At 35.7% G+C, this 11,826-nt stretch overlaps 1 protein-coding gene across 1 annotated transcript; it reads right to left on the bottom strand.

The window, feature by feature from the left end:
• Nucleotides 1-1,383: 1,383 nt before the first annotated feature.
• LOC113669578 (transmembrane 7 superfamily member 3) lies at nucleotides 1,384-11,822 on the bottom strand. Its single transcript, XM_027185643.2, has 12 exons — nucleotides 11,583-11,822; nucleotides 10,179-10,508; nucleotides 7,851-7,971; nucleotides 7,325-7,514; nucleotides 6,642-6,798; nucleotides 5,722-5,808; nucleotides 4,660-4,740; nucleotides 4,242-4,394; nucleotides 3,774-3,874; nucleotides 3,101-3,149; nucleotides 2,300-2,419; nucleotides 1,384-2,183 (listed from the first exon to the last, which is right to left on the bottom strand). Exons 1-12 carry the CDS (start codon nucleotides 11,653-11,655, stop codon nucleotides 1,969-1,971), a joined length of 1,677 nt encoding a protein of 558 aa, XP_027041444.2. The 5' UTR covers nucleotides 11,656-11,822; the 3' UTR covers nucleotides 1,384-1,968.
• Between the last annotated feature and the right edge of the window lie 4 nt (nucleotides 11,823-11,826).

Raw genomic sequence — 11,826 nt, 5'->3', positions numbered from 1 at the left:
TGGATGTAAAATTCTTAGCCAATAAATTACGGTTGGATAGTTTTGACATAAATATTATCTTGGGGTCTATGCGATTTGTCAGAAAAGATCGTTCCATTTGCGCATAGCTTGATACTTGTTCACGGGCAAAAGTTTTCATGTTGGAAGACAAAACTAAAATGTCTAGATCGTTCGTCCTTAATTTCTTTACGTCCGAATTTTATTTACAAGTTTTTATTAGGTTTGTGATAAGGAAACAAATTTTTTTCAGAGTATAACACCTTTTGTAATTAATTTTTGTGGAGATTAGCTCAAGAATATATCATTTCTATCCCTTCTCAGCCAAACGAAACATCTAAGACTTAACAAGTTGAAAAACAAGTACGTACTGTTAGAAATGGACTATTCAAACATAAATTTCTCCTTAATTTACGAGCCGATAAGAATCGCACTTTCATAAACAAAGCTCGATATTGTCGCGTTGTCTAAAACGTCTTCCCTGTAATGAGGGGAAACAAGGGCGCTTGGTAATAAATAGGATTCATTGTAGTGTTCGTCATAACGTTGCTTAAGTTTATCGCATCCAGGCTTGAGTTAATGAAATAATTTTGTCTAGACATTGTTGGGCTACTTTTTGAAACTGTGACTATGCCATTTGCCTTATTTAATAAAAGCAATCTTCTCTTCCACGAGAGGACAAATGTTTCTATTAAAGGAAAGCTGTCAAATAAGATATAAGACGAAGTGATCTCAGATTAAACTCGAATGTCTTTGGATGGTTTCAAAACGTTCAATAAAACGTTCCCTGTGGTTGAAGGTCAAGGAAATCATCCTAAAATAAATTCACTGACGTCATAATAGTCATTGTAGTTATCTACCACTAACCGTCTCGATTTTAAGGCCTTTGACTTGGTTTTTGACAGAAACTTTGACAATTTTTACTTCAAGCGTCACTTCGAAAGAAAAGGCTTTAATATAACTCTCTAGCTTTTCAGAAAAAATGCTCGAGAAAGAAAAGTCCTCACTAGTGAGGGTGGAGACTAATTTTAATTCCAAAAAATTTAAATGATAACGATGTTGTCGATTTTCTCTGGTTTAGGCGGCGACATCATATAGCACCCTAGCACAACGTTGGGTTCTTTACTTACGCCCTCGCATCATTCTTCAAATCAAAACTTTCTTCTATGAAATACAGGCAAGCTTCCGATATATACTTTTCACTTGTACTGTGATAACGCCGACCACTGCGCTCTGATTGATTGCCAAGAGTTTATTTGTGGCCTCAAGTCACTGCGTAAACGCTAACGTGCGATCTTGCTATGAACCTCGCCAAAATGGTATGTAGTTAGAAATGACCCTTGAAGATAACACTCCTTTAAATAAACAAAGAAAATATAAGACTCGTACAATCTATTTGGAATTTATTCATGAAAATACTTTGTTTGCATTATTCGTTCTCTCATAAAATTTAAATCCATACTTCTCTTATTAAGCGTTAGCCATATATAAGACAGTTATTTACCAACGACTTATTTATCAACAAGGTTACTTGTGTCACCTCACAGAAATTGATAATTCAACACAACGAAAGACGTCGTGGGCAGAAAAAGTTACATATACAATAGTCACTACTTCCCTTTTCCTTCTCATCAATTCAAAGTTTGCTACAATGTACTGAGAGTTAAATTTGGAACTGGAAATGAAAGCAAGATAGTGCAGTGTGACAAACACATGTCCAAACAAGGAACCATAGTCATCTCAAAAAGTATGAAAATTCAATGTCATTACTTTTGTTGGGTAAATACTTAGTTTTCAATTGTTTTTGTAAGGCATTAACCAATTTTTCCGAGAAATTATCTGACCTTAATTATCAAGGTGTGCGAGGAACAATGACAAGTCCCCTAAAAAACCTCATAATGCCGCATTCAACTCCTAATCTCTCAGCAACCGAAAAACTAAGTCACCCTGTAGAAGACAGCCCAGCGACTATCAGCAGATAGTATTCCCTCCATATGTTCTTTGATCGTCACTGTTAATCAAAATTGGCGTTGTCTCCTCACTCATATTTTTACTGATAAAATACTTTCTGATTCTCTTCTGTTCAATAAAACCACTTTTTGGAAATTGTCTGTTTCTACACATGACGTACTGAACGAAGCAACCGAGAAATGACAGGAAGACCCAGGCTGCAGACAAGATGTAATCTAGGAAGAACAACAATAGGTATACCATTACATTTTATGCAATGAAATTTTCACTTTCGAAGCTTAGGGCGCAGACCATTCCACGACGGTTCTTTAGGCGAGGCAAAATTACTCACCATTTCGCTGGAAAGGCCTCGTAACATTTATATGATCGCGCCGATACTGTGGCTTGGCAGCATGAAGAATGACATCGATCACTATAAAGGAAATACTTGTGTGGATGAAGAAATCAATACCTAGAAAAACCAAGTCATTCAAAGAATTAGTAACAAGATATCATTTGTCTATTGATAACTGTTGATTATGCACAACACGATGGTCAATTGAAACAGCAATCGTAAAACTTAGACTATCCAACTGGAGATCCCCAAGCCTAAATATCTGAAATTTTGAGATTGGAGTCATTCAAATTCCATCAATACAATGTTCTCGGAGGAGAGAGGACTTTAACCCTTTAACTCCCAAGATTTAATAAGTAATTCTCCTTACTGTCTGCCATACAATTTATGTTATGTTAGTTTGGAGAAATTGGAATTAGATCAACTAATAATCCCCTTTCTGTATTCTCATTACTCGTCTGCTTGATATCATACTGATAATGTAAGGAGAAATTCTGTTTAGGTCACTAGTGGAACTTAAAGGGTTAAGCACTTCACCATAATCACCACACTGTTTTGGAAAATGAATAAATTAACTCAGCCATGATTTCCATTTTCCACACATTGTTAACTTTTGTTACATCCACCAACACTTTCTCCATCCCATTCACCAACTGAGGTACTTAGGAAAAGGTTATCATTGCTTTTGTGTGATAGATTTTTAAATGAATGTGTAATTAAATCATACTAACCACAGATACTCGTACTGGATATGTAACACATGGTAAGGGCATTGAAACAAGTAATATGCATACTTACCTACAATAAAAGCATACGCAGACACAATGGAAGTGTAAAGAACACAGAGCTGGGGAGTAAAATTCAACATCTATCAGCTTCAGTTTAGGAATTCTATTAAAAGCCTTGAGTGTAAAATTGCAGATAAAATGACTCCACCCTGGCATTAATGGTAAACACTGTAACACTGAACATTAAGATTACACAAACATTTGTAGGCTTGTTCTGACACCAATTACTATAGAGTGAGCAAGGTTATTTGATGAGTTGTTTCTACACAAAAAGTTATGCTATATCAACAAGAAAAGGGAATACTTATGACAAAAGAACAAAATGACTGGTTAAAGTGCCACTAGAAAAGTGCTGACATTTGAAGTGTAAGTTCTTCCAACAAAGAGAAAAAAACTTAATGATGGATGATTGACCTCAAAATTGGTTAACACCTGCCTCATAAAACTATGGACATCAAGTAGGATGATACCCCACACGAAGACAATCAAATATTACAGACTTCTTTACTTAGCAGTAATAATTGAGCAGAAAATTTCTTGACAAAGATTTTACATACAAATAAAAAATGTGCTCCATTCCCAACATGTACATTCCTTTCTCAAATAACTTCAAACTGCCCTTCTATAAGCTTTCCGCCGCATAAAACACCATATCATTGCAGTACTAAGAGTGCTGTCCTTACCAGAAAAGGCCAAAGTAACAAAATCACTGGAAATACAAGAGTACATGCACAGATGATGGCCCCATAGTCAAAGTCACTGCCTTGAACAAAGTCCAGGTCCCCTGAAATTGCAAAATAGACTGGCTTTAATAGTTATTCAGAATCAAAATAATAAGTCAATAAGAATTTTTGCTGAACATTTGTATTGTGATACTCCAATGTATAGGCACATGAGTGATTACGTTTAAGTTGTTGAGTTTAGGCATGACACAGCAGCTAATGTACAAATAGCTCACTTTTCCACTACCTTTTGGATCAGGAGGAGAATATTTTAAAAGCAGTAAATGCAATTATTTTCACTATAAAAGTGTGCAATCCATAGAGACCAGATGACAAAAAGCTCAGCTTCTGTCACTCAGCATTTGTTCTCTGTGCTTGAACTTTCTAGAGATTAACACATAAAAAAACCAACTTAACCTCTCTACTCACCAAATGGTGTGAACAGTAGTGTTGCTCCAATCAAGAAACCAAGGAGCAATGAATTGAACAGGAGACAAATCTTTGTCCACTCTGTAAACCACCACAAAGCAAACAACAACAAACCAAAAACTACACCTAACCCAGCACTTGTCAGCATTGTACCTGATAAATTAATTGAAAAAAAAAAAAGATACATGTTAAAAAGGAAAATAATTATGAACAATATGTTTTTGGCTCATGAATTGTTTCATGACCCGTGAATTAGTGATTGTCAGCATTTCACAAGTATTTAATTAAACAGGAAAAAATCTATGAACAGACACAGAACTCATGTTAAGTAAGGATGAAACATATTCAGGTATTTTTAGGTAAGGTAAAGCCTCCTGTCAACTTAGACCAATATTTAAACTCAGGGCACCCTACATACCAAGATGACTTAAGTTACTGTTGGCATCGATGATGATGAAGAATATGATGGAAAAATTTGCAAGTCCTCCAAAAAATAAGGCTGAAAAAAAAATGAGATGCTGGTGAATAGGAACTTTTGATTTTTGTTAGTGGTAAGAATGGTTGGAATTCCAATGTGTGCTTCAAAACAGTTATGAAAAATACCTAAATGAGGGCTGTACACTACCATGCAAACAGGGCTGTAAAAAAGCCAAATGGCTCTGTGAACAGTCCTGCAGGAAGCAAAATGTGAGAAGCAAGGAGGAAAGAAAAAGGGCTGTTGTCATATCATGATAAAATGCTCACTGCCAGAGTTAGGTCAGTCGCCTAATGGAAGATATTTGACTCTTAGTCATGACCTTGAGCCAAACATTTAGCCATTTGTCCTTCCCACTCTTCCAATAAGTTAATGTAATTATTATTACAATTGTAGTTAAGGAATAACTGTTTGAATGAAAAGCACCCAAGGATAGAAAAACCTAGCTATCTTTGGGGGCTAAGTCCCATATAAAATAATATGGGAAGGAAGGAGCCTTGCAATTGAGATGAGGTGTACAGTAAGTTTTCAGTCTATTACTTGAGGGACACAAATGTAAACCCTTTCTACTATTTTTCTTCTTTCAGGCTGTTTCATTTTTTTCACTTTAGTTCCTGGATAGCACAAAAACAAAACATATTATAATTGGAAATATCTCACAATTATAATTTGTCAAATGACACTGATAATGGAGCAAATTAGTCAGACTAATTCCCCATTCACACCAACAAAAAATTTCAATAAAGTGTCGAGTTGCACTGAATGGAAATCTGCCAAAAAACATACAAAAAAACTAAACTTTACATGGAATCCAAGTAATCACTAACTTGTATTTTTATAGTGCTTAATTTTAAGCAGATCAATATCAGTTTCAGCCATTTCTTTGAGAAAACTTTGTCTAAAAAACAGCTTAAAATAGTGTCTTAGCTTTAGTGAGAATGGTGCATAAAAATTTTCACCAAAAGCAGAGTTATTTGATACACAAGAAACATTATTGTTACTCACTGAATTTGAAGAGCCGAAACCCAAAGAAACAAAAGATTAACCCAATCAAACTTCCTGTGACAGCAAATAAAGCATCAACAACACCAACTGTAAAACAAACAGTCAACACACTACTTTTCACCCTTTTTTAACATAAATGTAGTTTTATGTATTTAACTCTGATATTTTAGGAATAAAAAGACACCAGTAACGATTTTATGAAGACAAATCATAATCACGAAGAAAATCTAAGTTCCTTGTAAAGATTTGAACCTCTGCCGGTTCCAGTGTTGAGGGTAAGAACCTGTGAAGACCTGATGTTGAGCAAATGTATTGAAAGCTACCCATAACAAAAGATTTCCAAATTTTAATGTCAAAACATGATGTGACTAAGGACTGAACCAATGCATTGTAAATGTGCACTAAACGAGAAGTACATGCTTCAGAAACCATATAATTTGAATCTCACATTTAGAAAAATATGTATGAAATAGTGACACTGACTAAGATTTGAGAGTCCAGAGTAACCACCCAAAACAGCCTTACATATACAGCTACAGCACTATTTTTTGTTTTGAAAATAATGGTGTCCATACACAAGTCTTGAGCTCATTTGAAGATAAATTTTAAATGGTTGGAGTACTCTTTCCAATCTCAAAAGTGTACTTTTCATAGTGGAGATATTAACCCTTTAACTCCCAGAGGTGATTAACGTAAAACTTCTCCCTACAATATCCATACATTCTTCAGCAAACAGGTAATGAGAATATTCAAACTTATCAGATAGAAGCTGCTATCTTGATCTAGCACCAAGTTCTCATAACTTATTTAAAAGAAAATGTGTCGCAGCCAAAGGGGAGAATTAACAATCAGATCTTGGGAGTTAAAGGGTTAAGTATTATTAGTTCCTGTAGCATGATTCTCCTTTCGTTGTGACTTACGCCTGAGATAATTAGGAGCGTAGATTACTGCTGGTGAGTATGCAGCCTCCATGTTGGTAACTGGATCATACACTATAACATTGTACACAACACCTTGGCCAACTTGGTGAGTATCAAATTTTGCCACAGGAAGTGTTGGTGCTTTCAGAGAGGCCATCTGCAAGGGAGGTAACAACAATATTTCACGCCCGATGTTTTTACTGATTGCTTCTTTGGCCTTAAACATTTGGTCCTAGTGATGCTTTTGCTCCTTTGAAGAAGTTGTAAATAAGGAAATGACTACACTTCTCATTGGTTTAGAGCTAACAGTATGGCTGGAATTATGAGGTGAGTGCATGGCTTAGTTCTGATGAAAATCAGCTTTCAAATGAGGAGTTTGAATATAATTGGTTAGTCACCAGAGGTCAAGAATACCAAATCCTTTTGTAAAACAGTTTTGTTACAGTCACCTTTATTTGAAAGACTTCTAGATGTATGCAACTTGCTGATAAACAATACTATTCAAGCTGCAAAAAGGTGATACTACACAGTCATACAATTCAAACTCAAATTCTGTGCAGAAAAGTAAAGGCGGCAAACATTGGTAAATGAACATTGTACAAATTTCATCTAGTTTGCAATGAGCCAGCTGGAAACTTTGAAGTCAATATATTTTACATAAATTATAAATAAAAGAATCTGACCTTTTTTCCATTAGTTTTGATAACAGCTGGATAAGCCATTTTTTGCAATCCCTTAAAGAAAGTGTCCTCTGATGTATCCCCTTCTTCAAGAAACATAAGATAGATATCATACTCCAGACGATAATGTTCTGGTGACTTCTCTGGATGAATTTTATTCCCATCACATGGTACAGAACTAGAATTCTCAGACCTGTGGAAAAAGAAACACAGGGAAAAAAAGAAAGAAATAGTTCATCAATTCAGAGTGTCTATTGATCTGACTCAAACTTAAGAGGTATTAGTCACAATGTTAGTCACATATATTATACAAAGTTGCAGGGTAGTGAAATAATGTGACTGACCAAAGATGAAAAGAAAAAAAATCCCTTTGTTCCATTACAGATTTGATATCTTGTTATCAGTTGAAAGTAACCAGTGATTCTTCCTAAACCCACCAAAAATATTACTTGAGGGTATACAAATAAAAAGCCATGTCAGGTCTCTACACCATGTATTGCCAAATGTATGCTCTTGTAATCTAACCTACCTTTTATAGTACACATTAGCATATGCAAAGGTTACATTAGTTTCCACTCTATCATAGGATATGACCAGATTTGGATCAAATTCCATGTTACAAGTGAGGCAGCAACCACCAGGGAATGGAGCTAGAATTAAGATAAGACAATCATATATATAGCAAAAGATCTTTTGTTAATATCAACAATAAAAACAAAATTATGGTATACTTCTTAAAATGAAAATAAAGTGGACAGATTCTCTACTTAAATGGAAACAAGGCTCCAGAAAAAGATACCTTAGCTGAAATTTCATCATGATGCTATTGATAAAATCAGGGTTTTTGTTAGGGCCGGGACACCGGGACCTTTACTCGGCTATTTTAATTTTTGTCCCGGCTATTTTCACGCTCAGTTTGTACTAAAACTCCTGTGGAGACTATGGTCAGCCGACAATTTTAAATTTGAACGTAAATTACGGTAAAATAAATAAAATTTTGTATTATTTCTCTGCTTTTGGGTATGTTTCTTTGTGATAAATTTTGTGCACGTGCAGCTAATTTGGAGTTCGTGACTTGAGACGTTATGAAACAAAACAAACGCATTTATCGGCACTTCCAAAGTTCGTCATCGGGGTATCGAATAACCTCCATTCGTGAGTAAATGTGTCAAAAATAAATAGTGTTACAAAACCTGGAAGCCTCGCGAGAAAAAAAAATGCGTATTTCCGTCGCGGTTTCTCATGGTGTTGCGACAGACAACGGCAATAAATTCAGCTTGTTCCATCGCCACAGTTCAGTCTAGCATTTGCTCTCGAGAGAAAACAGTCAAACAGCAATTCTCATCTTTGTGACAACGTTACGTGACATATCTACCTAAGCCTAATCAGAGTGTTTCTCCTCAACAAATGCTTACGGAAGATTCAGCGGCCAGCACATCAACCGCACCTCCGAGCTTCAACGAAGCCTAGTGTTCCCGATATCAATGCTACGCGCGATATGATCAATGATCTATTCTCAGCGGACGAAGTTGTGCACAGTTTTTACCACTGCACTGAAACTACGTGCAACTACCAGAAGGAGAAAGGAAAGAAAAAATTTGACCATGCATGGATCTTTCGACGCGATTTAACTTACGATGCAACAATTTTCTTTTCATTAAAGAGAAGGGTATGTACTGTCTACTCTGCAGACTTCACCAGGCAAAGGGCAAGCACAATAAGAGTGCATCATATGGAATGGAACCCGCTGTACGTTTCCAGACCTCAGCCAATATAAGAACAGAAAGTGTGCAAAAGTAGCCTCAAATGCACCCATTTGGGCCTAAAATTTTCAAATTTTCCTGGGGGAGGCCCCCCGGACCCCCCCCAGTGGGCAGAGCCGCCATTTTGGTCCCTCTTACTTAGGAAAAGGTCCCTGTTACTAAAAATCTTAACAAAAACCCTGATAAAATAGATTCCATTTGTTTCAATGTTTTTTCTCATTAAAGAGAGAGCATCACAAACTACTTGTAGCTATAAGAAACATCCTTTTCCACTGCCCAGCTGACATCTTGAATTTGTGACTTAATAGTGAAACCCTCATATCGCCTTAGACTACAGCTTATTTGTAATGGTTTTAAGAGGAGGGGGACTGGAGAGGTCTGTAGTTGTAACAGCTTCAAATCCAGTCAAAGCATCTATAAGGGTTCTGAAACAGCACTAATATCACTGTGAGGTAATGATCAAGGCCATGTTTAATGTTACAGTTAAAAAAAAAGTACCATGAATGGAATTTTGAATACAAAGTACAGTAAAAGAAATCATACTGCCATTTAAAAAGAGTAGTACATACAAAGTATGTAATCTACCTTCAAAGGAATGAGAGGGGATAACTTGGCAAGCTGTCAAAAACCTAAATCTGTTTAATTTTTTTCCAGTGTTTCTCATTCATTTGTTTTAATGTAGAGGATATTACTATCCTCCTACAACCACGTTTTCTATACCTTTCACCTTCAAGATCTGAATACCAGAGTGATTCTCCAAACTGTTTGTCATTCATCACCTATATTTTTAGACCTAAAAATTTGGTGATCATTCAAACAATATCCCCCAGTTCATGTTCATTTTTTTTCACTTCACATCACCTTCCTACTTGAAAATGTAAGTACATTGTGAGGATAAATTCATGCCTGATTAATTATTGGAGTGAATAGGTTAACAAAACCCTAATTAGGGGGTTTGCTTCCGTACTGGGATACATTCCTGATTTATTTATCCAGTTGCTGTGTTGTTTCATGGTAAAATTAATACAATAAAATAAAGCTTTACTACAACGTTATCCCTGCAATCTAAACAGCACTACATAAAAACAACTCACCTCCATAGACATATGGAACTGAGATGATGTCAACATTAAAGGAGTCATCGTTACTCTCTGACTTCAAATAAAAGTGATAATCTTCAAATAAACTTTTTATTAGATACAGAACTGCAACACCTTGTCCTGTATCTGTTTCATCGTATTTAAAAACAGGATTGAGAGACAATGTCACATTGTTTTGCTGTGCATGTACTTGGATAATTGCATATCTCCAGGATCTCTCAACTTTATTATGTTGGAGTTCCATGTCCCATGTTACATGTGGTTTAAGTAGCAATCTTTCTCCTCTGTTTGGTTGAAGATGAAACGCAGTATTGCCTGCAGGGACTAACAAAAGTCATGATTCTTAGTTTCTCTTTTCTATCTAAACTGTGAATTGTTAATAAAGCATGACCTGTAAAAGTATTTGCATACAATCTTGTATACATCATGTAATCAGAACACTGACTAAAAGACAATGTGATTAAATCTCCAGAGTCAACAAAGGGGGGGGGGATATTGGGGTCTATTAGAAACCACAAAACTGTAGGAAAATCATCTAAAACCACAAAACTGCAAAAAAAATATCAAAACCAAAAACTACATTAAATTCTCCTTGTCTTTCCCCTCTTCATAAAAAAAACTCAACACAACCCACAATTGCTTCTGGAGGTTCTTGAGTTTCTTCCACTGCTGGTGAGTGAGGTATGTTGGAAGCCATGGGTTGCAAACTGATTGACCTAAGTGCTCCAAATTGCAATGTCAAAGTCTCAGGCGTTATTCAAGATGTGCAACATTTAACCTATTCGAAGTTATTTTAGTGACATTTGGTTTGTCACACATTCCTCTAAATAAGATTTACATTTTGCAGCTATAACATTGTAAACTTATGGGAAACTGCTCAAAAGAACACAGAATTAAACGAAGTTCTGACTAGAATCATAATGAAACAGTTTATTAAATCAGATGACAAGCACACACATCAGATGACAACCACACATACAATTCCATAAATAGAAACAAAACGGAAAAAAAACTGTTTGATTCGGTGAACAAATAATTAAGACTCCACAAATGCCTATTGTTTGTTACATCAGATCCGTTGATCCTACCCCTTTTTATACAAATGCAGATAAAGCTGTCTACTATAGTAAATTGAAATTATGTTATCTTATGTTATCTTCTTATGTCATTATTTTCTTAAGTTTCAATCTCGACGACATTCTGTATGTAATTTTCGGTGAGAAGACAAAACGTTCTGTATACAAGTCCAAATTAGGTACTTCATGAATAAAAATCTGACCATAAAAGTGAAACAAGGTAGAGTGGCATAGTAGTTAGGCTTGACAGGGAATATTTTCTTAATAAATTAAAGTTTGCGTGTCGAAACTCCACAAGCACAAAATCACGCAGATCTCTTACCTGCAAATTCGTGTGAAAGGATGCATACTACAGGGAGGATAAATAATAAAATAGCTTTCTTTTCTTGTGACATCGACAAAACCTTAAAGGATCTTCAGAAATGATAATTCCAAGACTTATCACACAAGAAACATAGAACTCAACATCACGCTCTGTTCGACATTTGTTTTCTGTTTTCACTTACCGCACGGAATGCTGGGATAGTATCATGCTGCATGTGAAAGAGGCTGGTATACCCAACTGT

The sequence above is a fragment of the Pocillopora damicornis genome, chromosome 10 (assembly GCF_964200805.1).
Source record: "Pocillopora damicornis chromosome 10, jaPocDami1.2, whole genome shotgun sequence".
Classification (NCBI taxonomy): domain Eukaryota; kingdom Metazoa; phylum Cnidaria; class Anthozoa; order Scleractinia; family Pocilloporidae; genus Pocillopora; species Pocillopora damicornis.
This window is presented reverse-complemented; position numbering and strand designations above follow the sequence as displayed.

Bases quoted from the DNA above. Each gene is read 5' to 3' on its own strand.
- LOC113669578 (XM_027185643.2), bottom strand. From the start codon at position 11,655: ATGTCACAAGAAAAGAAAGCTATTTTATTATTTATCCTCCCTGTAGTA. The intron at 4,395-4,659 runs GTATGTAGGGTG...TTAATTTATCAG, and splicing joins CAGTAACTTAAGTCATCTTG to GTACAATGCTGACAAGTGCT. The intron at 2,184-2,299 runs GTGAGTAATTTT...TGTTCTTCCTAG, and splicing joins GAGGCCTTTCCAGCGAAATG to ATTACATCTTGTCTGCAGCC.